The sequence below is a fragment of the Stylophora pistillata genome, chromosome 8, assembly GCF_964205215.1.
Source record: "Stylophora pistillata chromosome 8, jaStyPist1.2, whole genome shotgun sequence".
NCBI classification, from domain to species: domain Eukaryota; kingdom Metazoa; phylum Cnidaria; class Anthozoa; order Scleractinia; family Pocilloporidae; genus Stylophora; species Stylophora pistillata.
This window is the reverse complement of record NC_142526.1, coordinates 8,294,902-8,321,965: the sequence shown is the minus strand read 5'-3', so window position 1 is coordinate 8,321,965 and position 27,064 is coordinate 8,294,902. Positions and strand designations below refer to the sequence as shown.

The 27,064-nt window shown below is 36.1% G+C and overlaps 3 protein-coding genes across 3 annotated transcripts in view; all 3 read left to right on the top strand.

Annotated features, from left to right (window-relative positions):
• Positions 1-27,064, top strand: part of LOC111328599 (uncharacterized) — a 197,905-nt gene that overhangs the window by 81,750 nt on the left and 89,091 nt on the right. The gene's annotated exons all lie outside the window — the stretch shown is intronic.
• Positions 215-1,656, top strand: LOC148724791 (uncharacterized). Its single transcript, XM_088731670.1, has 2 exons — positions 215-629; positions 1,077-1,656. Exons 1-2 carry the CDS (start codon positions 510-512, stop codon positions 1,479-1,481), a joined length of 525 nt encoding a protein of 174 aa, XP_088587796.1. The 5' UTR covers positions 215-509; the 3' UTR covers positions 1,482-1,656.
• LOC148724789 (uncharacterized) overlaps positions 11,549-27,064 on the top strand; it is a 49,713-nt gene continuing 34,197 nt past the window's right edge. Inside the window, exons 1-9 of the mRNA XM_088731659.1 lie at positions 11,549-11,681; positions 14,714-14,988; positions 15,523-15,646; positions 16,509-16,568; positions 17,146-17,203; positions 18,645-18,862; positions 22,646-22,709; positions 23,077-23,168; positions 25,016-25,145. Coding sequence (XP_088587785.1) covers positions 11,679-11,681; positions 14,714-14,988; positions 15,523-15,646; positions 16,509-16,568; positions 17,146-17,203; positions 18,645-18,862; positions 22,646-22,709; positions 23,077-23,168; positions 25,016-25,145 — 1,024 coding nt within the window. The 5' untranslated portion in view covers positions 11,549-11,678. The remainder of the gene's footprint in view (positions 11,682-14,713; positions 14,989-15,522; positions 15,647-16,508; positions 16,569-17,145; positions 17,204-18,644; positions 18,863-22,645; positions 22,710-23,076; positions 23,169-25,015; positions 25,146-27,064) is intronic.

The following is a 27,064-nucleotide window of genomic DNA, read 5'->3' as shown; positions in this document are numbered from 1 at the left end:
TAAATAGAACCATTGCTAAAAAACGATAAAATACTTTTACACTTCGCTTCCTGTATCCATGATGTACTTTTTTCTCTTCTCATAGCTGAGAGGAAAGAAGACCGTAAGTTTGCCTAAAAAGGCCTGGAAAGAAGTTTACGACGCAAACAGAAATGACTAATCCGAGAGACATCGTTGAAGAAGCCAAATGTGGAAAAGAGTCAACGAAAGATGTTGAACTTGGTTTAAACTGTTTACATCTTAGCCCGAGATGTGAACAGTTTAAGCCTTGCATTATGGAAGAATCACCGGGTGAATCTTCCATAATGCATCACGATTTTATACCTCTCAGCCAACGTATGAACAGACTGACATTAACAGCTGCAGACAATGCCAAATAAGGTCACTGCGTAGTCGTTGAAATATCAAACACTCACCTTAGTGGTGCTACTAGCCTTATTTATGGGAGGAAGATCAATGAAGAAGGATCCGGTGTGGGTGAACCTTATCAACAGGTGACGAAAGATCTCATGGGTACCTGGGAGGATGAGGAGGTGAAAGCAGAAAATGTTCAAGTTGGTTCAATTGTCGAGTACGTTCAAATGGGAGATGAATTTGTCTTTCAAGGGAACACGAAACGTCCGCGACAGGTGAGCAGCCTGCTTTCTCTAATTATGTTTTACTTCGATTTGGAATACCTCAATGTCTAGAAACTTATAGATCCTAAGAAAGAGTTTGTGAAACATTAGAACTGTTCGCACATAGGAGTACGTATAATTTCATATAGGGAAGAATTGATCATGGAGTCAATTTTTTTTAAATAATGCGCATCAGGTTCTCAAAAGTCTGATTTGGCCACGGGACTTGAAGGATTCTGATAATTTTTAATGATATTTTTGGGGTACTTTCTGATTTTTTTGTTGCATCTTTGGTTTTTGTTATTGATGTTGTCGTTGTTGTTGTTAGTTAGTGTTAAGTTTTTTTTTTGTTTTTGTTTTTTGCAAAAATCCTGCCGGGATTCTTAAGACGTTCACATTTAAAAGTTTTGTTATAGAATTAACCACTTCGAGGGCACTTAAAAATGCATTTGTTTGCAGAATGTGAACAAGATTCTTCTGGGCCTACGCTGTGCTGCTGGTTCCTGCAGAGACACTGAAGATGCCTTTTCTTACGTAGAAATCTCCTCTGAAAGGATTCACGAAGACTATGCATCTGATGAGACCTTATGCCTTATCAGCCTTAAATGTAGCGGGATCCAAAATGAATCAGTTGCATTCGTAGCCAAGCTTGTAGAACTCTTGAACTTCAAGCTTAATTGCAGAGAACATTGTATGCTTTATCTATCTCCCGGTGCTTTGCAACTGGTTGACGGTGAAGACACCGACGATGTTGTTGATGTCGCTGGTGTGAAAATGGGAGAACCACTTGTGATTACGGGAGATGACGGTTCAAATAAATCGCATTTCCAAGCTATTTTCGAGGGCCTCATTCCGAGTAAGTAAATTTAACTTCTTATCATCCTGTTTTTGCTCGAATTAGCGCCCAGGCCCCTCTTTAAAATTTCGGCTAAAAGTAGGGGTGCTCATTGGAAGGAGGGCACTTAATAGAGGGGGCGCTTATTCAGAAGCTATCAACCTTTACTGGACCCGCTATAGTTAAACCTTAAAAATTTCTAAATAAAATGGCAACAGAAACAGTTTTCCTTTGTTTCCTTACTATTTCAGAAAGTGTGGGAAGAAGCTGAGGGGGGCGTTTATTTGAGGGTGAGCAGTTATTCGGGGAAATTCTGTATGCAACTTTGAAGCTAAATAATCACAATATCCTCTTCACCCTTCTGGGCATAAGGCTATACAAAAATAATGATATAAATTTCTTAATATTTGCTACGCGGGGATTAACTTAAGTGTCCCAGATCATAAATACAAAAGGAGCCTGTTTTCCTCCTGACGAGGTATATCTAAAGATGGACAAAAGTTCTGACCAACAAGCCTCATCCACACCAACGAAAGATACTTCGGTGGCTTAAGGACCTTTTATCAGAAAAAGAAACTAAATTGGCTTTGACGCAGAAGCAAAAAGCTCTGTTTCGACATCAGTATACTTAGGTGCACTATTCTGTACTTTCATTGCTAAGGTGCGACAGTTATCAAAAAATGTTTTAAATACATGTTTCCCGGCAAATGTGCACGAAAGTTGACTGACTCTTCAAGAGGTCGTTTTCAGATTCATTTAGATAACTGAGCATGAATGATCCATTTGCACCCCGGTATTTTTTGCTTCACGTGTGCTATCAAATTGTTTCAGGAAAGGCTTACGTCTACAAGTTGTGATAGCTGATATCAATTATGTTTGACAGTTGGGTCTGAAGCATTTCTCTCCCCCCCCCCCTCCCTCCACTCCCGAGTGTAATGGCGAACTTGTGATATATAGGAAAACTGTAAAGATTATTTGCCAAGAGAAAGATGTTTTGGCAGGCCGAACCTCAGAAGTTTCATTGCGGCATGTTATAGGAAAATTCATAGCTTGACGATGTGGAATCATGATTTAGCGCCGAATTTCCTCGTCAGGTATTGGATTTTCCTTGAATCGCGTAATTCAATAACAATACGGGAAAAAAAAAACCAGCATTGATATATTTGTTTTTCATTTTGAGCGAGAAACAAGAGATACGAAGCAATATTACTTAGCCTCGCATTCAATTCGCATCCATGCTTAATACCCAATCAGAATGCGAGATTTTATTCAATTATGTGATTCTAACGTTGACAGTATGAATTAGCAAGCAATCCAGGCGTAATAGCGGTAATCTTTGTGCCTTCCTGCCCAGAAAATCTGGTACGGGTTTTAAGAGGTTAAAGCCAGCTTGCGTTTTATGCTAACTATGTAGACGTTTTAACTTTTGAAACTTTCTTTCTACCCAGAAAATGAGCCTCGAAAAAGTTTTTTTGACAAGAAACCTGAAGATGAAGCCGAGAAAACCGACGATGAAGATGATAATATGTTATGAATCCTAGAAGATATTACTTGAAATTTAAAATGGGTACGTAAACAGCCATGCCCAAGATGAGATAGAAACTCTCAACGTGGAATTAAAATATGAAAGTTAAAATTTGTTTTGCCAAAGGCGATATTTTGTAACGTGGAGTGGCAACCATTATGTTATTAACTATCGTCAGAGGACACAATTTTAAGGTTGATGAAATTATTGGCGCTTTTTTTAGGTGTATTATTTGGAAATTTATGTATCCTTAGAAATATTATAATACTTCAATCATTGCGGTAGTTCCTAAACTGAGCGCAGAGTGTCAGAGGCCTTTGTTGCCTTCTATTTCTATTGATGTCGTTAGTCGTTTGGGTAACCTTTCATTTTACTTCAATTCTTTGACCGAATTGCGAACTTGCCCTTCCAACGAAGCACATTTTACATCTTTTGGCTCCAAGAAATAAATAGATAGATAGATAGTTTATTATCAAAAACCTTGCAGCCACAGGCTGAATTACGTTTGATTTACAATAAAATATATACTACAAAAAATACATGGCTAAGAAGAACTAATTAAAAAGACAAAAATATATAATTAAGAGAAAAACAATATTACATCATTGCTTTATGGACATAGTGATGGATAAAACTATTTCGAGTACGAATGGTGTGGAGGCGCCGTGTAGTAAAAGAGTGCTGACTCCTTAAATTGACTTCGCACTCATTCTTGGGAGGTAGTAAGCTATAGAGCTTGTGCGAGGGATTAGACAGGATGGAATTAAAAAGCTTATCACATAAGAACTCGCGGCGGTTGTGTAAGGGAACTAGACCAGTCAAAAGAAGCGCCTCATTGTACGAACAATCTGGATAGATAATACGTAAAGCTCGCCTTTGACATCTCTCAAGATCTACTGAAAGGTATTGCGGGAGGCTATGATGATAAACAGGGCATGCATATTCAGTGACAGGCCTAATACAAGTCAAATAGAAGAGCAAAAGTTCCTCCGACTTGACCTGTGCACGCTTAAGCTGACGCAAAAAATACAGGCGCTTGTTTACTTTCTTTACAACTTCGGATACGTGATTATTCCACGTGAGATCGCAAGATATCTGCAAACCTAAGATCTTTGCTTGCTCTACACACTCTAAGTCCTGATCATTAACCTTAATTGGATCAAAGTTCTTTCTAGAGTGACTGAATGTTATGCGCAGTTCCTTGCACTTGGTTTCATTTAATTGGAACTTGTCAGCAGAAGCTTATATAGAAGCTTATATAGAAGCTTATATATGCTTGTCAGCAGAAGCTTATATAAGAAATATTTACGGTTGTTCTGGTTTTACAGAACTTATTTGAAAAGGACATTATGATACTTAACAGTTGGTGGGTTTGACATAACTATAGATAATTTTTATATTTGTAAAGACTACCTATCATATGGCAGAACATGGTCCGTAACTTTAAGGAATTCCTCACACGCCTTTACCTGCAGTCAGGTGAAGGATGCATAGAGCACAAACTTAGTTTTACAGGGCTAAGAGTCCGGATTTGTTTTTACTAAGTTTAACGCTAGGGTCAATTTTGAAATGACCTGGATGATACCCAAATATTTTACAAGTTATATTTTGCTTTTTGTAAGCAACATTTGTTTGCAATTTCGAAAACTAAAGCACCAAAATGGAAGGGGAAGGTCAGTAACTTTAAATTTCGCAAAAATGTGAAAGTTTGCAAACTCAGATCTATTATATGCTTAGCGAGTGTTAGAAAAGTCTTCATATATGACACCATGCCTTATTAAAGAATTGTTTTGGGTGAATTTGAAAAAAAAAAAAAAAAGGAAATAGGCATATTATACGAAATTGAAAACAATTTAATTTTTATGTATATTATTAGAGGCGTATAGCTTTTATGGTCGGGTCAGTTATGTGCATTGATGACGTAAATAATTATTATCCAAGTTATTAAGCCAAGTTTCAGTTTATGTATTTGTTCGCGACAATAAAGAGAAATTGAAATGAGCATATGGTCTTGGACGAAATGATTAAGAATAAGTATTTTTAGTGAGCGTTTTGCTGTTGTTAATGGAGAAAGGACATACTTGTTAGTTTATAAAGTCAAACCTTGAAACAGAGAAAATGCGAAGCTGTCCCGCCTTTGCAAAAACATTTTAGGAATAACAAACGCAGCCCTCATTTGGAATAATACCAACGACATTCTTGTTAATTAATACCCGCAGTCTACCACCATTTCTGTTAGTGTTGTTTCGCCGTCGACTGAGGTTTCGTGCACTGCTTGAGAAGTTGAAAAATTATGTGCCTAAGTGTACCACAGGGTTAATAGCTTGTTAATGGAAACTCTACTGTCGTAAAGCCATCGATTATGGCGTATCGATACCCTTCCACTGCAACTGTCCTTAGAGCATCGCCATTTGTACCCATCTGGCGATGAACTTCGTCTAGTCCGGTGGAGGCTGTTCATACACCCTGCTTTGGGACACTCCACTAAAGACGTGAATAGGTTGACCTCTTGAACCAACTATATTCACCTGTTTTGTTCAACCAGGACTCTTTGACGATTCGTGGAGTCCTCCCATCCCCCCCGAGTGTTTGGATTAGGCTGTGTAAACACAGAGGGAAAAATCCTCTGTTGCTGTTATAAAATACTCCTGAGGGAACGTAGAAAGCGATACCTCACAACCGTCTTTACATGCTCTCGTTTAGACACACCTATTAACGTATTAGAACACGCGTATTGTCTCAAATATTTGATAAAATTGCATGGTACAAAGGTTCAGACGATACACTGCTAGGGCACTGCCGGTGAAGAAAGGACGGTCAGAGATTGAGGGTTTGATTCCTTCAGGTCACTTATAAAAAACAAGATCTGAAGTTAATTTGAGTGGTGGTAACGAATAGAAAGCTGGAACGATGGTTGAAGTTCAGAGCAGAAAGTGTGAAGAGAAAGGAGTCCAACAAAATTACTTACACTTTTAGGGGTGCAGTGAACAATAACTAACGATGCTCAATTATCAAGGGTATACTCTTTTGTTTGCTGAAAAAAAAAAACCGTAACTCTTGTGAGTAAGAACATTGAACCTGTCACCTCGGCATAGGACCTTGGAGTCTACCTCGACAATAGTTTGAATCACAATGACCACATCAACAAAATTTCTTCAAGCTGTATCTTCAAGTTAATCATGATTAATCGCATAAAAAACCTGCTTGATAAGAAAACTATCGTACTACTTTACGCTTTTGTCTTTAATAAACTATTCTATCGCTCCATAGTATGAAGTAATAACTCAGAGAAAAACATTTTTGTTCAAAACTTTGCAGCAAGAATTTTCCTCGACCTGAAGAAATACAATCACAACTTTAAAGGACTAAAATCATTAGGATGCCTTGACGTAAACTATAGACTCAAAGTTTAATATCTGTGTCATGATGTATAAAAGCCCCAATGAAGACACTCTTGCGTATCTATCACAGAGGTTCAGGAAACGCTCCCAGATCCATAACCGAATTACAAGGACACGTAACGGCTTGGAGTTGATTAAATGTTGCCTCGCCACAGGGCAACGATCCTTCAGCTTTCGTGGAGCCAAGGCATGGAACGAGCTTCCAAAATCCATTAGAGACGCTGCTTCGTTCAATGATTTTAAAAAGAATTTAATGAAAGTATTTTAAGGAATTTTTAAGATTTCATCCTTGCCATTCTGAACGTGGTAGAACATGGGTACTTGGGGTAGATGACGGTTAACGTGGTAGAACTTGGCCAACTTAGGGTAGATGAGGTTTAACGTGGTAGAACATGGGTAACTTTGGGTAGATGAGTTGTTTACTACGAGAGCTTTGTTTTCCGTAAATCATTTTATTGTTCCTCAGTGTGGGGGAGACGTCTAAACATAATCTACACAAATTACAGTTAGTGCAGAAGTTTGCAGCGAGAGTTGTATTAGAGTTAAGGAAGTTTGACCATATCTCTCAGGATCAGAGATCTCTTAGATGGTTAGATGTTACAGAGAAAGTTCTATTTGATAAGTTGGTCTTAGCATTTAAATGTGTAAATGGTCTAGCTCCAGCTAGATTATTTAGCTAAGTTTTTTGTTAAACGTTCAGGAGTTCACAATTAGGAATACAAGGGGATGTAATAGTTTTGTGGTTCCCCGATGTAGACTGTCAACGGGACAAAGGGGGTTTTACTACCGGGGTCCAAGGGAATGGAATGGACTAGCTGAGAATATTAAGAATGTGAGAGAAATTGATAGTTTTAAGACTCTTTTTAAAAATGTGTTTTATAAGAAATAATTTTAGTTTAAATTGTTTGTGTAAATATGTTTAGTTAGTTTATTATGACTGAAAAGCCCTGTTTAAGGGAGTTCCAATAAAGTTAGTATGCATGTATGTATGTAAAGAAAACCAAATTGTGTTTGTAGCACAACAAACTCACGAGAATCGATCGTTTCTATTTTCATTGTATTGACTATCTTCTGCCACTTTTAGCATTTCCATCGACGAAATTTTCGAAGAATGACGAACTTAGTTCTAATTCTATTTTTTGTCATACTTCTCAGACAACCAATTATGAATCGATGACTTGTCGTGTCGAACTACCCCGAGAAATATTTTACAAACACCCACCCCGTCACTTTTCAAGCTAAGACCTACCAAGGCAACTGTGCTAAGAAATAGCAAGCTAAGGCGTAAGATAGAACATTGGATAATTCAGTATACTGGAAGATTTTACACCGTTAACTAACGGCGTAATTCATCTCAGTCGGTAATGTATATACTATAGGACAAGAGCCCTAATTGGCTCTTGTATAGGATTAACGCCGTTAATTAACGGCCTCTTTTGTTTCAGTCGGTGATATATGTAATGTAGGGTTTAACGCCGTAAACTGACGGTGTAATTTGCTTCAGTCGGTGATAGATATACTGTAGACGTAAAAATACATTACCTTTCTCTTTTTGATTTTTTAATTTTTTAGATTAGTTTGCATACATAATTAATCATATGATTATACCGAGAACGATTGTGGCATAAAATCTCCCTGTTTATAGAGAGAGATAATCACGTATTATGTTATTATATGTATTCCTATCTCTGTTGTTCGCGTGTTGTTATAGCTTAGTCATGCGATCATTCATCCACTTCCTCTTCCGTCATCCATTGCTTGTCACGTCGTAACAAAAGTCACGCAAATATTTAAGACTAACCACATGAGCAATATTTCGATCTTAAATCATAGAGCGGATCGAGCTGAGCTTAGCCTCTGAAGGTGAGAAATGGGAAGGGTTTTTACAATTACTATTCTGGTCGTAAAGGAATAGAATCAGAAATTCGGTTTGGTTTTTTCTGTTCGGGAAAGTGCTCGATAGGCACTACAGGGCAGTTTTTTTAAATTGGCGTAAAGCAATGTAGTAGTTGAGGTAGATTTTGGGCATCGAGTGTTTCAGACATGTTTGGAAATGTCGCGGACATGTTTGGAAATGCGTTGCATCAGATAAATCCTTTTACTTTAAGCCAGATTTGATTCGTGTATTTTTATGCTCGATGTGACGATTTAGCCTGGTCGCTTTGGTCAGTTTCAAACACCAATTCTGCGAAGTTTTAGAGCTACACTGATGTGTAATTTCAGAGTATCAGAAACAGAGACTATGTCGTAGGGTTCAGACTCTTGAGGCTTGTTTTGGAAAAACGTTCATCACTGATACAGAATTGATTCAGGACTGTCGGCTTCCCGTGATCGAAATTCAGACTGAGTGTTTGTTATCAGTTCGTTATATCGTCACGATCGATTAAATATAATCAAGGGTATGAAAAGGATAGAGGTGGAAAACACTTACATTTTAGGCTTCCCGTCATAGTTAAAGAGAAAGGGAATTCAAAAGATTTGTCGATAACCCAGAGGCAGTTGGAGTACGAAAATAATTTTATATTGGATACCAATTCCTATTCGTCTTTGTTGTAGAGAAAGGGCAGAAAATATGCTTTAAGAGCGCGGAAATAGCTAAAGTACGAAAAATATTTTAAAATGAAGTACCGATTCGTGTTGGCTCCACCTAAGAAACCGTATTTTAGCAATTATGCCATTACTTCGTTGACGCATTCCTGTGTTCCCCTCTACTAACTATGGTTACATTTGCCTTGGCCCAGTTGTTCGAGGGCCGATTAGCGTTAACTCAAAGTTAAATTTCAATCCGGGTTTCTAAGCCTTTTTCGTAGAAATTTTCTCTATTATGTTTAGAGCATCCAATCACCAAATCGTAGCGAAAAATAGCTATAAGGAGTTTTCTTTTAAAGCCTTTAAATCTGAAATCGGATTTCACACAGACCCTTTGTTATCTTACCCAGCTTTGAACGACCCGGCCCTGCTGGTCGTTACCTTCCGGAATGCGAAAACAAGTTGATCACATGACCAGTAAGGCCCGTAAACAGACAAAAATATCTCTTTGTTGTGGAAATTCTTTCAAAAGTTTATGGTGGAAGTTTTGACGGACATGTCGTGCATCACATGAGTACATGTTGTATACTAGAATTTGGCGACTTCGAAACTTTTCTGAAGAAAAAAGGGCAAAAATAAATATATCGTGGTAATATGCAGACGAATGAGGTTTTCATATTATTCTGAATTTAACCATCGATTCGTGCTCGCTTGATCGTAGAAACTGTGTTTTGCGGAACATGACATGAACATTTGTAGTTGCCTTTCATTGAACAATGTCTTTATTATTTCTACTGAACTTGTCCTTGTTGCCGCCTTTTTGGAGCATTAAAATGGTGAAACACCAAGCTGTTAGTCTTGATGAAATAAAATACTCAGAATAATAACTGCGTTAAAATCTCTGTTGTCCGTGTGTCGTTATGGCTTAGTCATGTGATCATTCATATCTTCGAAGTCATCCGCTGTTTGTCTCGTCATAACAAAAGTTATGTAAATGTTTTAGACTGACCACGTGAACAACTTTTATCTAATCGCTCTTAAGAAGGTTGTCGAAGCAGTTTATCATCAGTGCGTAGGCTGATTTTGAAGCTTCAAGAGCGTTTAAAGGTGAGAAATAGCATCATAGTTCTTTTTGTACTTATTTCCGACCCGTAAAAGGACAACAATATCTTTTTTATTGGGGAAATTCTTTCAAAAGTTTATGGCGGAAGTTTTGACCGAAATGTCGTGCATCATATTAGTATATATGTTGTATGCTAGAAGTCGGCGACTTGTGCGTATATAAGCATCGATGAGATTATTTATATTGCAGTTTTCCTCACAAAATCTTCTACGCTTTAATATTGCTTTGATTTCGGAGTGGAATACCGCGACGAGAAATTTCAGCAAGAAGGACTTTGCAGCAGGTCACGGTTATCTCAGTTTGTGTAAGATCTTAAGGTTACCGTGCGCCTTCAGGGGGTGTCTCGCGTGCAAGCGATGTAGCGCGTCCGGTTTAAACTGTAGATATCCAAACCCCCAATTAAATTAAAGCTTATAGGACTGGCTATCAGACTATACCAAAAATTTTGAAAAAAAATGAATTGTCGAGTTTTTCACGACTTCTAAATGCGAGCGCCCGAATCACCTTTTGAACGTTACATGTTAAAGCGAATTTTGTTTTTCTCTTAAGTAATGTGTTCCTCCGTTTCCGGGGCCAAAGCGCTAAAAAAAAAGTGTCTGCGATTTGCCATATTCAATTTCAGTGAAAAGTTACAGGACACTTTTGAAATAGGATTAAAAAAAATGTGGAGTGAATGTACAAAAATCGCTCTTGAAAAAAAAGTATTGAGAAATAAAAAATTCGGGGACATCCTTTTGTTGTTTATATGTAAAACTAGCTACTGTCAAAATTTGAGAGAAATCAAACAAATTCCCTTTGACTTGCAGCTCTTAAAAGGTGATTCGGGCGCTCGCATTTAGAAGTATTGAAAAATTCGATAATTAATTTTTTTTCAAAAGTTTTGGTATAGTTTGATAGCCAGCCAGTCCTATAAACCGGACGCACTACGTCGCTTGCACGCGGGAGACCCCTGAAGGTGCACGGTAACCTTAAAAGTGGTGAATGATCTCAAAAAAATGGTGAAACACCAAGCTGCTAGCCTTGATAAACTGAAATACCAAGAGTAACGACTGATAAAATCTCTTTTGTCCGCTTGTTGTTATAGGTTGGTCATGTGATCATTCATATTTTCTAAGTTATCCGCTGCTCGTCACATAACAAAAGTCACGCAAATGTTCTAGACTGACTACGTGAGCAGTGTTGTAGGGGTTTTTCATCAATTTCGATCAGAATTCATAGAGCGGATCGATACCTTAAGAAACATTTTCAAAATGTTTTAGACGGAAGTACTTATCGATTTTCCTCGCAGACGTGTTTAGAATTGCCTGGCATTAGATAACGTCCTTATTTTAGGCCAGATTCGATTCTTGGGCCATTCCATTTAATATCCGCACCCCCTATTGAAGGCCTGGGATTTCTTAGGGGGAGGGGGGTCAATGCTATTTTTTTTTCTTAGGGGGGTTGAACCATATTTCTGAGAGGGGTCGCCATAAAGTACCCTTGACAGAAATTCTCACGAGTAGTTTCTGAAGGAGGTTCAATTGGTTTGCTTGATATCTACATAAAATTCTGAAGGGGGTGGAAAGCCTTCAATAGGGGGGGGGGTGCGGATTTTAAATGGAATGGCCCCTTGTATCTGTACGCTAAGTGAGGATTTAGCCCGGCCGCAATGGTAAGTTTCAAACAAAAATTCTGCTAAATGTTAGAGCTGTAATTTCAGAGTATCACAGACAAAGACTATGAGACAGGGTGTTGACTCTTGTGATTTGCTCATCAAAAATGTTCGTCACGATAATTTTATCATATTGACGCGTATGGAATAGAGGTGGAAAACACAATCTCATCGTAGGATTCATGTCGAAGTTGAAGAGAGCATATGACATTATTTGATTGATGTTTACGCACATACTCGAGTTTTGGTTAAATTTCCCTGGTTGTTGCCCACCAGATCAAGTTAATCACGGCTCCGTAATGCTGCTAAATTGTTGTCTGCTGGTGTTACTATCAAATCCTCTGCCAGCAGGGGTCATGCGGATGTTACATGCGTTCTCGTAGCACTGATCACGTGTCCATTTTATTAGTGCATGTTTATGCTTCTTGCTAGATATGATTACTGGCGCGGTAAGTACCTTTCATAATTGCAACCAAAGCGTTGAAGAGCTTGGGAACATGATTGCACTTTTAAGTTGTTACATCGATGAAGGGGTTTTTCCCTCCACATATAAAATAAGTTATTAGAATTTCAATGGTTACTACCGCTGCAAAAAGATAAAATTGTCTGCTGATTGAAAAAGTCAGAGTTCTTCGTTACAGACTTTTTCAAAATCGCTAAAAAAAAAACATTTTTGAGGCAAAAGGACTATACACAGCAGGTAAAGTAATTCAACGTTTATTTATCATTGATTTATTTACATAGTCAGCAGTATATCACTATAGGTGAGGCAAACGGTAAATCTGGTACATTCACGATAAAACAACAGTCGGCTACACAAACAGATTGTATGGCCCCTTTGTGCTCTTATATAAGCGTCGTAACGTTGTTCCAAAAATTTTCACCGTGCTTATTAACTGCTTGGTTTCAGTAAAACAGAAGGAAGGAGAGGAATTTTTTCGGATCGAATTTTAGAGGTGTAATCAACGGTTGCAAATTAACATTTATTTTTTTAAAGACTAAAGCTAAAACGTTTTTACAACTTCAACATAATTACAGTGACTGAGAGATGCTAATGTTAACTGAATGTGAACTTTTCAGTTACGTCTCAAGCCAATGAATAAATCATTCAACTCTCGCAAGACCTGACAAAACAGTCCTAGGTAAAATGAAATTTAACAAATTGTAGAAAAAGAAGCCTCTAAAAATTCAGTTTTGGACGGGGTTTTCGAGCCTGTGCCTGCTTAAGGTGCCAGTTGAGTAGTACATTGTGTTACTTTTTCTGCAATTCAATTTCTTTATTTGCAGTTCACGTGCCTCTTGGTTTTTGGTTGGTAGGCAGTGTTTCCCTTACTTTTTGAAAAGGAGATGTAATTGTTCTACATAGGAAAAAATGTTTTGAAAAATTCCTTGGCATTTGTTTCTTCAATGGCCCTAAACTGCTTTTGTTTGGGGGGGTTTGAGCTTTCTTCATGTAAGGGCCCATTGAGGGCTGCGTAATGAACAACGTCCAGTCAAGAAAAGTTTTTGTCCAGTCTTTAGATGATTGACAATTTTTCCAGTCATTTATGATGGTAAGGAAAATATGTAGAGTTTCAAGTATTAATATTTTAAGGTTCAAAGACTTGAGAAGAAGACAGATACTTAAGTACCAGACCAAGAAGTTTTAATAAGGGATTTGTATTGGTTGTAAGATTTCTGGCTGTATGTGATTGCACATTTTTGCTTTGCCCCTTTCAATGAGATGTAGCAGTGAAACAATGTGATGCTTAAGCTTAGTCATTCTGAGCTCAAATTATGTCAAATCAGCGGACAAGGATGCTATTTGTGTTTCTGTCGTAGTAAATAAACTTTGTTTAGCTTGTATTACTTTGAGAATCAATTAGTTTGCAAGCCTGAGTTAATTTCATTAACTTCATAACCTAGGTAAGTATGAAAATTTAACCATATAAAAGATGTAGATGTAATACTGATTTCACAGACTGTTTTGGTTGTACCACTTTTCCTGCATTGAGATGGATGCTCATGTACAGTCAGAAAATGCTCTGAAAATTTACTTGTTTCATATTTAAATGTATTTAAATATCATGTCAAGGAGGGCACTTTTATAGTGATAAGATGCAATGGATGTTTTTCTGGCCAAAATGGGGTTGTGTCTGAGAAAATATAGGTTTGACTGGACAATTAGACTTCAGGCCTGGATTTTGATTTCTAAGGGCTGCTGGCCTGCTCTACACTAGCTGTTGTCATCAACAAGTTACTCTCCAATGTGTGGAAAGCCCAAACTGGGATCAATTTAGTTGTTGGTAAAATGTAGTGGTTGAAAACTTCATTTATGCCCCTTATTTAAACAAAGTTTAATCCTCATTTTAGGGGAACTTGTTATCTGCACAGTTATTTTTGTAAAGTGTCAAATTAAGGGCCAAAAGCTAACAGTGGAAGGATATGAATTTAATGAAATCAACCCTTTTATAGAGAATACTCAAGGCGTTGACCTCTAAATAACTAACCATTTGTGCCTAAACTAGATCTGTGGAGGCCCAAACACACTTTGCTCCTTAAAAGAGCAATCTATAGAAAGCAGAAGTTTGAAACACTGCCTGCCCAGGATATAAGAGGAGGAGGGAGTTTCTTCTTTAGTGAGATGTTGAGAAATGTAGCTAAATGTTTTTATTCAAATTGTTGAGGTGTATTTAGAGAATGATGGTACAAAGGGTATCTAGTCAGTGGTTGTATTTACTGACCCCTCTGTAAGCTTTAGTAGACCATTTCTCTTTATTACCTCCAGATATTTCAATTCCTTTCCATATGAGAAAACACCCAAAGTCTCTGGGTGATTTTATCTGACATCTTCCCAGAGAAAGAAGTAGCATCATTCCTTCATACTGATTTAGAGTAGACTGTTCTGCCTTTGCTAGGCAAGGGTTCACCAAATATTAGAAATCTTTGGTTTAGAATTGTAAATAAGGATTTTTCATTCTTTGACAAGCTGGTTCGGGCTGAGACATGCCCTACTTTACTGTTTCAGTTAATTAAATTTCATTTTTCAAAAGGATATGGCTACAAATCAGTGCGAATGTCCTCCTAAAAAGAGGAAGAGGAAAGCTGCAGGTGATGTCATTGAAAAGTCTGTAATGCTCATAACAGAGGAGGATGTCAATGGAAAGCCTGGATCAAGCGAAGTATGGATGCCAACAACAATAACTTTGGCAAAGATAAAGAAAGATAAGACAAAACGCGGGAAAATCTTATTTACAGTAAGCTCAACAGAAGAAGAAATGGAGCAGAAGCTCAGGGTTACTTTCCCAATTCTTGCTGGCACTGAAAGGTAATATTTTGTTGTCATGAGAGTTAAAAGTCCTTAATATTAGAAGCTTGCATTGTCTACTAAGTTTTTCAGGGACAATGATAGGTGTACTGGACTGGAAGGTTAATTATCAAATGAATAAGTAATTCTTAATAATTCCCCACTCAGTATGATCTGCACAGTCTGCAGTCTGTAGTCTGCGGTCTGTAGTCTGCAGTCTGCATTTTAGCATGACCACGCCCTATTACCTATAGCAATTAACAGTTGCTCACTGATAAATTAGCAGATAATCCATGGTTAATAGGCTGGAAATATATGGTACTTGTAATTACAATAATTGTGATCATAAAACTACTACAAGGTCCCCAAGGGCTGGCAATCTCTATCTTCAACATTCAAGTACAGAACAAGTGATTTATTTCACTACCTGAATATAAATTTAAGAGAGTACATATTACATTAAGTCATGCAGCTGAACATTTTGATGCCTCATCTTTGATTCACCTATTACAACTTATGTTGACCTCTCTACTTATAATTAACTTTGTTTTGCAGATTTTATTTTGCCAGGGCAACTGGGCAAGCGAAACGTGACTTTGGCAAGGAGTGTGGTATCTGGAGTGGAAGATATACAAACAGTATGATAAAGGGAGATAGTGTGTTGTATGTCTATTATAAGGTTCGTCTTACTCAGACAGTACATCATTTTGCAAAGTCTTAAGTAGTTCTTTGTGTTACTTTGCTCTGTATTTAATGCCTTATGTTGGTTAATATTGTGTCACTTTACCAGGTGGAGATTTACTGGAATATCCATTTTCACATTTGGGACATATAATGTCCCTAAAGGTCATTTGCAAAGCACTGTGGTGTGATTTGACATACTTTGCTTTTTGAGAATAAGATACATACAGCACATTCAAAGTTTTGTTCCAATAACCCTCATCGTGTCACCTGTTGGTCATAATTGGTAGTGGCCTGTCAGTTATTTGTTGGCCCACAGTTGATGGAAGGGAGCTGTTCTTTACAAAATAGTTACCACATTTTGCATGTTCTTTCAAACTTTTATAAAAGTCTGTACATACAGTTCAGAGCCACCTAAATTAGCATGTCATGCGTAGATATAAGTATGGTAAATAAGACTAATTGTAACCTAGGCCACGTTAAAACCAAGTCAATGCAGCAGTCTCACTTGTGGATGTGGGGTCTCAAGGGAGGTTTGTGGGGAACTTTCTGTGCCTTTACTTGGTTTCTAGGATTGCTTGCTTTGTTTCCCTCCCTTTCGACTCTTTCCACTAATTGGTAAGCATTGATTCCAGACTCTTTTTTAGTGTTTGTTTTGACAGGTGCCTAAGTTAGTTTGGCTTTGTTGCCATGGTGACTTCCCTGCTGCCCTCCACTGTTGTTATTTAATTTTACAGAATTATCGTTCAATTTAAATAAGCTGTACCTCTTAAAATCTATTGTGAGCTTCCTTATGAAATATGTGGAATGTACTGCTGGAAATAAGGATTATGTAAATGACATTTTGACTTGTTTCTAAGGAAGAGAAAGGTGAAGACTCAGGTCTTTACTCCTCAGACTCAGAATTTCCTCAGACAAAGGTATTTTGAAGATAGATACTAACTTAACATGGAGACTGCCTGGAGTTGAAAAATATACTCTTTAATTTGGCAGCTTTGACTTGGGTTTGGCTAAGTCTCCCATATACCTATCTATAGGAATTGGGGTTATTCCATTGTGAAATAAGAAAAAAACTCCTGAGCTTTTGCTGCTTAGAGCTAGAGCATTTCTGTTTTTTAAATGAATAAAATTGCTTGTTTTGAGTTGATAATGATATTCTGTTTAAAAACAAACCCTATAAATTTGGACCATTTTTTTCTGCAACCATCACTCTATCAAATTTTCTTCTATTGACAAATTATAATGCATACAAGGTTTTTGAGATAAATTTTATTTCCTTGCAAATCACATGAGAGTAAACTAAAACATGCTCTGGGTAGGAGACTTTTTCATCATTGATAACAGTAGCTTATATTATAACAGCAACAGTAATATATATAACAAGTTCCTAATATAAGCTGACTAATTTGTTAGACTCAGGGATTCGTTCAAAAAGATTAAGGATAGAAGGAGAAATGCTCTACTATCTAATTATATATTTTTTTCAATTTTTTCCAGGAAGACCAAATACAAGACTCCAGCCAGTTCTCCACAGACTCAGGACAGTCAGGAGCAGGTATTACACTTTCACCAGTGTGATCTAACAAAATTGGTTCAAATGACATCGCCATTACCACCGCAACCAACACTTCCAACAAGTTGATTACAATGTTACTAGTGTTTTAATGTCTAGCAACTCACCCATTATGCCCCTTGCTTCATAAGTGTCTCACCCATGGCATTTAACAAACATTCTGAAGTGTTGCTTTCAGCAGTTCTTGGGTTCACAGAGTAGAGATGGAAATATTGTGCAATAAGTCACATTTTTCCCTTGCAACCTTTAATTTATTGAGGGGACGTTGGGGTTTTTGGTGTTGTGGTGTTGACCCCTTTTTGAATGAGGTATTGAGGTGAAGAACAACTGGCATTGCAGTGTTGCAGTGATCTCAGACCTTACAGTGTGCAATGTTTATAATTTCAAATTCATGGTGTTCAGTGAAATAAACCATTTCTGGTGTTGCAGTTTGTTCTTTACTACATTTTGATAACCTGTGGTTAATTGTCAAACAAAATAAGCATTACATACCAGATAATCTTCGATAAACAGTTTGTTCTATTTTGTTCGTGGTTTTGCAGTACTTTGAACCCCCCCCCCCCCCCTCATGTTCTCCTCTTTATTAGTTTCTCTATAATGAGTGAATGTAAGTAGTTCTCTAACATATAATTTGAAACTTCAGTCCTGTTTAAACATTAGCAATGTGTGAGAAATTGGTTGAGAGGTATCAGTTGGCATGGGATTTTTATCTGGCAAGCCCTTATGGTTTTTTAGGATGTCCTGCACCCTTATTTATTAAGTTTTCTCATGTATTTAATTATTGCATAGTAAATACTGGGTCAAAAAAAAATTGTCAAGAAAAAAGGCTGTGCGCACCCAAAAATTAATACACAGCGCTTTATGAACACCTTTGAAAATAGGTTGATATTTAAGCTCCATTTATTGTAATGACATACTTTTTAATTCATAATATGTATGTAGATTTCTGTAGTTTTTCCAAATTCACTGTAACATAAGATATGTAGTTTTATCTTATGATGGAATAAAGACTTTTTATTATTATTGTTATTTATTATTATTATTATTATTATTATTATTATTAAAAAGGTAACCCATAGCTAGGAGACAATATAAACAGCAAGGTATTGTCCACTCTCCATGAAAATTGATTTGGCACAAGTGAAGCTGATAACAGCCATGTAATACTGAAACTTAAATCGGGTATAAAGAGGGGAACACTGCTGATAACAGAACTAGTTATGAATACTCTATTTGAGTTGTCAGAAACACATGATTGTACAAAAGGCTCATTATTTGGTAGCCTATAAAAAGATCATTTTGATCAGGAAGTAAATGGTTAAAAGTCAATGTAATGCATCATATGCTCAAGAAAATTCAGTTATTGGAGAAAAAAATTAAATATTTTGAAATAAACTTAAATATATGATTTTTTTGTCTGTAGATGATTTACAAGAGCAGACAAGGACTACCACTCTTATATGTCAATTTAAGAGTGTTAAAATCTCTGAGAAAGAGGAAGTGAACAAAGCATCTCATAAACAGGCTTTGATGGAGACATTCACAGCAAAAGGGAGTCAAAGTTATCCACAGTTAGATGTTACTGAAGTCAACCAGCAATATACATGTGCAACTTTAGGGACTTCTAGCCCTGATGATAAGGTAATCAGTAACAAAAATTAAGAATGAATGAAATGGGTGGTAGTATAATATAAAATAATAGATGAATGGCTTTGGGAAAATTTTGAAATATTTTGAAGATAACAAGTTAATAAACAAACCAAAAGGCATTCAAGTTGATGTTAAAATGAAATAATTTTTCACAATAAGTATTAATTAGTGGAATAGTTTTTAGGAAATAGTAATGAAGGAAAGTTCAAAATCAGAAAATAGATAATTTAATAATATAGGTATTGAATTTGGGAATGTCTGCTGATAAAAAATGAAATAAAAAATTTCTGGAAGAAGATTTTGAGAATGAAATCTTGCAGAGTTTGCCTATAGTGCAGCATTGACACAATCTGGATTACATCATAGACTGGATCACAGACCAGATCACAGATTGGATCCTAGACTGGACCACAGATCAGATCACAGATCAGAAAAAAAAAAGGTTTTGGAAAAAATTAAAACACTAAAATATGTTAGGGATGGGGTAGACTTTCAAGGCCAATTTTTAAAAAAAAAATTTTATGGTAAAAATGGTTGATTTTACCTATTATAGTTTCCAAGAAAAATCGGGGTAAAATATTGAAACCTGAATGAGCTGTGCACAAAAAGGTATTTTCAAACTGAACTCTTTAGCCTGCCAGATTGTGAATTATAACATGTCAATAGTAATGACACCCTTAGGGTTTCTTGCAGTGAAACATCCTGGTCATTGAATTTCAATTACATATTAAACATCTCTTGATTTTGGTTACATGTGGAGATCTCTGCTATCTGTCTGCATTTATTACCAGAGTGTGAATAGACACACACACACACACACACACACACACACACACACACACACACAAACACACTGAAGGATTTCTTGGACAAATTGTTGTATTTATAAGGTATCTCATTCCATCAGCCTGTGAAAAGACCTTATGGCTAAAGAGTAGTGACATTGATGAGGAAGTAGTATATGTGGGGATGTTTAAAGTTCGTGTAAAAAGTTTCATGATGTTAGAAGGTGCACAGTCATTATGAACATCATTAGTTTACATACAGGTCATAATATAAGAAGGTACTGACAGGTAGAATTTTTACATTTTCAAATAAGGGGTGCATGTTCTTCTTTATCAACAAGATAGATTAAATGTAATACTTTCCTTAATTTAGAGAATAACAATTTTGTTTAGTAGATAAGTTTTAGACACATTACTCCAAGTAACAAGTCCATAGCAGTTCAATACGGTAAAATTAAGGATTCATAAATATCTATAAGTACAGATGATGGAACAAAGTATTTCAGCTTGGCAATAGTTCCTATGGTCTCACATATTTTAGTGATAATTAACACGTCAAATTGGTTTTTCCAAGGAAGATTTTTATTGTTTAAAATGCATAATACTTGATAAAACTTGCATATTCTAAACTGACCCTTCTATTTCTTTCACTGTCAAATATTCCTATTTGTGGGGAATAACATATTCTCTTTTGTCGAGGGAGAAAAATTACAAGATTTAATTAGTTTGCATTCAAAGTCAATTTATCGCCAGTCATGCAAATAATTGTTCAGTTCAGCGTTGATAATCTGTTCTGAAGACTTGAGGTCCTTGTCAGCGTAGACAATCTTAGTGTCATCCACAAATAAGAAAAATTAAAGTTTATTGGAACAGAGGTAAGTGTCATTTATATTATTAAAGTAAAAAGGGAAGCTGTCCTAAGACCGAACCCTGAGGGACACCACATGAAGAAATTAGTTATGAGTTGATATGTGCGATCCAATTTGAGTTGTTTGAGTTTGATTTCTTAAGTATTACTGGAACCACTTATTGAAAATTCCTTGAAAACCAAAAAAAAATTATTTCATTAAGTAGTATTGTGTGATTGATAATATCAAAAGCCTTTTTGAATCAATGAAAACACCACACAAAAAAAATAATGCTTATCTGTATTGTTTAGTGAAGTTTTGACAATATTTGGAATTGCATGACCAGGGGAGTTTGTCTTACAGAAGCCACAGTGTGAGGAATGTATTAACTTGTTTTTGTAAATAAAGTCCTTCACTCTGTAATTAAAAAAGAATCAGGTGATTTTAATTTCTTGAGATAATCCGTATGGTTGATTTTTGCGGGTAGTTTCCTCGATAAAATATTTGTTATACGTGACAGGTCATTATAATCATGGGTAACTTGACTATTGGGTCCTTGGATTCCGTAACCCTTTATGATGTTTTTGATGGTTTAAAAATTCATGTATTCCTTGTTATGTTTTTTCATGTCTGTTACGATATGTTTTCTTTAAAAAAATCAAAGAAATATTGCTTTTTGCTTAAATGCATAAGAGTGATGATTTTGTTCCTGAGATTTATATTTGCTTTAATTTCCAGTTTTATATAATCTATCCTTTATTTTAACTGAAGTTGTTATTCTCTTTGTTATCCATGGTTTTGCAAGTTGTTTAATTTTACATTTTGATACAAATTTTGAAGGCACTTGTTTTTTACGCCCTTATGAAAAGATGATTATTGGTCATCAACTCTATTAATTTTGCTTTTGATGCTATAATACTATCCTAGTCAACTATAGACAGATCATTATTAAACTGTACTGAGGAGAAGTCTGAGAAGTCATGTTTCTTTGTTGTTTTGTTATAAACTTCCTCCCTTTCTGAAGTCAAAATGTAAATCTGAGAGAAATTATCAGAAATGTTAGTGATGATATATATTATCACTAACTAAAACTCTTTCGGAATTGTCAGCAAAAAGTAAGAGAGGCTGACATTTTTTGCACGTCTGTCAATGGTTTGTCAATCATCCAAAGGAGGTAACTGCTCTGTAAGGCCAGTAAGAAGTACTAGTCTTGGCTGTATTGAGATTTTTTGGTCTTTATCAGACATATGTCAAAGTAGCCCATGCCCTTTATTGTTTTTCCTGTGGAAGCTCGCTGTTAGATTGTATCTCACTAAGATATTCAATTGGTAATTTCAACATTCAACTTCTCCAAATGTTTTGTTTCTCAATCACTGATTTTCTTTTTTAAGTTGACTTGCTTTTCCAATCATCTTGTTTGGTTTATCTCAGATGAGTTACAAAGTAATGGAGGAAAGAAAGACACATCCACTCAGTACTTGAGTCCATAGCTAAAAATGCTTGATCCAATTGGTGATCTAAACCATATTCTTTCTGTAATCTGATCTGTGATCTGAACAGTGATGCAGTCTGACTGATTTGTGATCCAGTCTGTGAGCCGAATCTGTGATCTGATTCGGGTTTGGTCACGCCCCATAAAGTGCATGTTTTCTACAGCACTGATTCATCTCTACATCTTTGCAAAATATTGAGTTGTTCTGTGTGTACTGTTTGAAGTGATAAGTGAATTATATGTTACTCTCCTTATATTTGATATTTATCTGCTTATAAGCAGAACCGTGAAGGACTGATTGATTTTGATTCAGTCTATCAGGACTTCTTCAAATTTAGACAGAAGATGATGACTTCTTTCCCAAAATTTGTAGCATTTGTGGTGATAATTCTCTTATCTAGAATGATCTCCTGCACTCACATCTTTGTCTTTATGGTGTGACAGAGGCAAAATTAAAACTGTTATTAGCATGTCATTTTGCTTTGTTCGACTCTATTTTCAAGTCAATGATCACAAATGCCATAAAAAATGTAATGTGGCACTCTGCCACCAGTAGGATGGTTGGATAAACAAAGAATAGATAAAAACAAAAAAATCCTGTGTGTCAGAGAAACTGAGTTAAAATTAACTTTAAATTTTCTGGATACAGATCATTCAACTGAGTGAAATTGACAGAGGATCAATTTTCCAACAGGTTGGGGCAAATTCCCAAGGTAAGTTTAAAAAAGTAATAATCCATTGTCACTGTAAATTAATGTTGTAAAGCAAATATAATTTTCATGCCCATCAAGCTCTTCCATCAACATACCTCCACTTTTCAATGCTTTCTAATTAGCTTGCTCAACCTTGAATAACTTCTTTGCATCAGCTGAGATGTGAACCTCTGGAAATAAAAAAATCTGGAGGCTCGAGGTTTGAATTTGGATCACATTCCCTGCGTACTTTCCCTAAATTTGGTTCTTGGCTCACCCTTACAAGTTTCAGACTGCTTTATTTTGTAGCTAGCAAGAGATAAAAAAAAAATATGGTGTAGAGATGAGCATATCTTCTTCTTTTTATTAACTGATATTAACTTTTTAGCTCCAAAGGTAAAGGATGTTGAAAGCATAAAAGCATGGTTGAAGCAATGTGATCACGAGGTTCATGCAAATCCTCCAGTGAGTCCTTTGCAGGTAAAGAAATTGCATTGTATATACCAATAGAATAATGCTCAAATTAAAAACAGATGTAGAAACATGTATTGTATCTTCAAAACAACAATTAAGGAAGTTGATTACACAGTCTCTTATGGTTATATGGCTTACTGTAATTTGCAGAACAATACGAAATGAAATGAAAATCTGTAATTTCATTGTGAAATAAAAATCTGTAGAAAAGTCATAGACATGCTTGTGTTATGAGGATCGAATTATTTTTACTGATTCTGTCACGCAATCCCAGACTTTTCTAGAATTATCTATAATCTGTAATATTCCAGAAACTTCTTTCATGTGACTCAGCAGTTTCCAAAAATAGTACAACTTGTAATACGCCATAAATAGTAATAGAACATTCTAGATAACTAACTTAAATGTATAAAAGCTGGCTTGTGAGATATACAAAAAAGATTTGCCCGAGGGCTGACCCTCGTGGCTTGCTGACTGAACTTTTGGAAGCTATGATGTGACGAGGCTATGACCTTTTGACCTTGCGATATCCGGAGAGAAGAAAGAGATGAAAAAGACGATAGCCGAAAAGGGAAGAAGATAGAGAATACAGAGTTTACTATGGAGTCCTCTGGAAGAGTTTGTGTACAAGGAAAGAATGCGATAAATCAAGAAAGCCAAGCGCTGTGGTCTTCAGTCGGCGGATGTTGGAATTGGAAGTTGATCAAGACGACGAACACTTACACGGCATGAAGGATTGTAAGCCTGCTTTATGAACTGCTCAACTTAATCTCTAACCTAAGTAGATTAAACAATGTAAAACTAATTAAATAATAGTTAAAATGGGTAACTGCTTGTTGTTACATTTTTGTTGCGTGCCATACATCGTACTCGGGAGTCTATTTTCATATATGCTTTGTAAGCGGACATTTGTTGGTCATTCGTGCACGTAACACTTGAAACTCAAGAAAATCAGAGCTTGGATCAGTTCAGAAACATGATGTTAACATTTTCAACTTGTATTTTTTGTCCGGAAAGTGACCTGTCATGCATTGGAATTATTCATTGACAACCTAAATTGCTTACACCGTATTGGTAATATATAGTGCAGCTACAGTGCCAGCTAATATTTCAAATTTCATTTACTCCTTGTGGCATAATGGCGCTCTTCTTTCACATAGATGACACATTGATTTATCCACCAATGTAGTGGAGATTTGACAACGAACACCATGCAGATTTCTCATTTCTCACTTTTGCTAGCTCATGTTATTATGATTTGATAGCTTGGGAATGCAATCTTCACTTGTGGTGAACTGACAAATTCATTTTTCCAGCCTGAGGAGTTTTCTGTATAGATTCTTGTTTCACAAATAACAGTTTTCCATTTTGCAAATTACAGATTTCTGTTTTGCAAGTCATGGAATTCTATTTTGAAAATCATATTAACCAATTCCTATTTTGAAATTACAGTTTTCTACTTTGCAATTACAGATTCTAATTTCAGCAAATTAAGGAATTCTGTCTTGCAAATCATCAGCAGATTTCTATTTCACTAATTACAGATTTTCATTTTGTTTTGTTTAGTTTTGCTAATTAGCCATAATTACTTCTTCTGTGTCTGTATCAAGCCTTTCCTTTAATGCTTTCAGCTCTGCTGGTTTTTTTTTTTTTTTTTTTGAAGGAAAAATAGTTTGTGAACTCTTTTTCACTATTTCCTGATGCAGTTCTGTAAGGTGTTTGTGCCAGAGCTCGAGATAATGGACAAATTTGTGGGCCATTTTCGTTTTGTCTGTCTGTCATGTGTAAGTGCAAGTTTGAATAAGAAGAAAGTAATAATTTGTTGACACTTAATTTTTTCTCCAAATCTTTAGGGAGGACACCCCTGTATTTTCAACTTTAAACCTGAGCTGCCATCGAATGTTAATGTGATAGCTCGCTTTGGTAATTTAGAACCAATTAAGCTGGAGAAGACAAGTCTTGGCTACATTTGTAAAATTCCAGGTTTGTAAAGGTTAATTATTAACTAGCATACAAATCAGAGAGCTATTTAACTCCTCTCTAATAAAGAATCAATAGAGACAACATCTATAGAACAAACAGTTAATTTTTCATTCATTGCAAAAACTGTTTTGCCAGTATTTTTGGTTGTGCAAGTGAGACTGTGATCAGGATTTAAAATGGCCTCAATATTAATGCAACTGATGATAAAAGCTTGCATCACTCTGTTCTGAGGATTGTTTTTGCCTCTTATTTTGAAGATTTTTTATGTATACTATTGATTTTGTTGTAAAAAATTGAATTCAAAAGGAATTGAAGGGGGCATTTTATTTTTCTTCACTTTTTAAAAAAATGCAACATCAGCACTTTTTCTGAATTCAAACCCTATCTCAAAAAAATAGCATGGCTACACCCATGCCGGTTTTCTTTTTGGAGTTTGATGGCCCTTGATAAGATCTGTTTTGCTTGCAAAATCATTCGCTGGGAAAAATTAGTTCCCTATTAGCATCCACCATCCTTAATGTCAACTGAACCATAAAAAAGTTTTATAAGGGAGGGTAATCAATACTCTCAACAACATGCAACAAAATTCTTGCAAGTTTACTAGTAATGGTATAAGTCAGAGACTAACAAAAGAGATGATTGGTCTCAATGGAATTCCTGGTTTAAACGTGTGCAGAGTGGAACTGGGGAATTATACAACAAGTGTCTTTTGTAAACCGACTTACACTGACAAATACCTCACTTTCAACTCTCACCAACCTACTTGCCATAAAAAGTCCATTGCTTAAACTTTACTCAGGAGGGCTGACTGTCTACTATTTTCTATCGATTTCAAAAGCTGAGGAGATAAAGTATAGTTTAAACACCCTAAAGGTAAATGGCTATACCAAAACATTTCTCCGTAGCTGCCAGGTACTAGTTACAACTAGAAAGGCCCCTGATGAGAAGGAACCAATGACTGGTTTTGCTGTTTTTCCTTACCTTTAAAGACACTGTTACAGGACCCATCAAGAGAATTTTGAATAGCCACAATGTTAAATTTGCTAAAAAACCTTTTCAGACTTTGGGGAGTATTTTTGCCAAACCTAATAATTTTATCTCAAAAGAACAATGAACTGATGCTGTTTATTCTATTCTGTGCAATGAATGTGATCACAAGTACATCAGACAGACCAAATGTCGTTTGGTACACGTTTGAAAGAGCACCATTGCAAGAATGAAAATTCAGCTTTGTTTGGAGCACACATTCCCAACTTAAACCTTACAATTGGGTGAGAAGATTCTAAAGTTATCACTAATTGACATTAATTACCACCAGTGCCTTTGTTTGGAAGCCTGGCATATTAACTCTGCCCACACTCCTTAAATCGTGATGATAGTGGCTTGCAGTGATGCCTTGCTATCAAGGCCTATTCAGAAAAAAGCTAGCTAGGGCAGCTAATTAGTGAGCATATAAAAAGGACCTCTTGATCTTGTTGCAAAGATTAAATCACCCCTGATGAAGGCACTTAATTGAGGACAGAAGTGTAGAAATGTTGGGTCTAGGAATTGTAACTCGCAGTTACATTCATTACATCTTTAAACCAGAATAGCATCAAACCATGTCTGATTGTTCACATGATTGCTTTAATTGTAAACTTAAATATAATCTGGATACCTATCAAAGTTGGTTTTGTGTCATAGCTCATGACATGAATGAGTTTCTCATGCAGTGTCTTACAAGCTGTTAAGCAATGGAAATTCTCTAGTGAATAAAGCGAGTCAGATCAAATGTTGTTAGAGGGCATTATTTATTGATGTGCTTCAGTTTTGTCAGATGTGGTATATTATTACAGAGTGTAGATTACTATGAAGATAAAGCTCGTATTAACAAAGATTTAATAATACATAGACGAGTAAAAACAAGCAATATAATATCC

Excerpts from the sequence above, each read along its gene's own strand:
- LOC148724791 (XM_088731670.1), top strand. The coding sequence starts at position 510 with ATGGGTACCTGGGAGGATGAGGAGGTGAAAGCAGAAAATGTTCAAGTT. Across the intron at positions 630-1,076 it reads ACACGAAACGTCCGCGACAG|AATGTGAACAAGATTCTTCT; the intron begins GTGAGCAGCCTG and ends ATTTGTTTGCAG.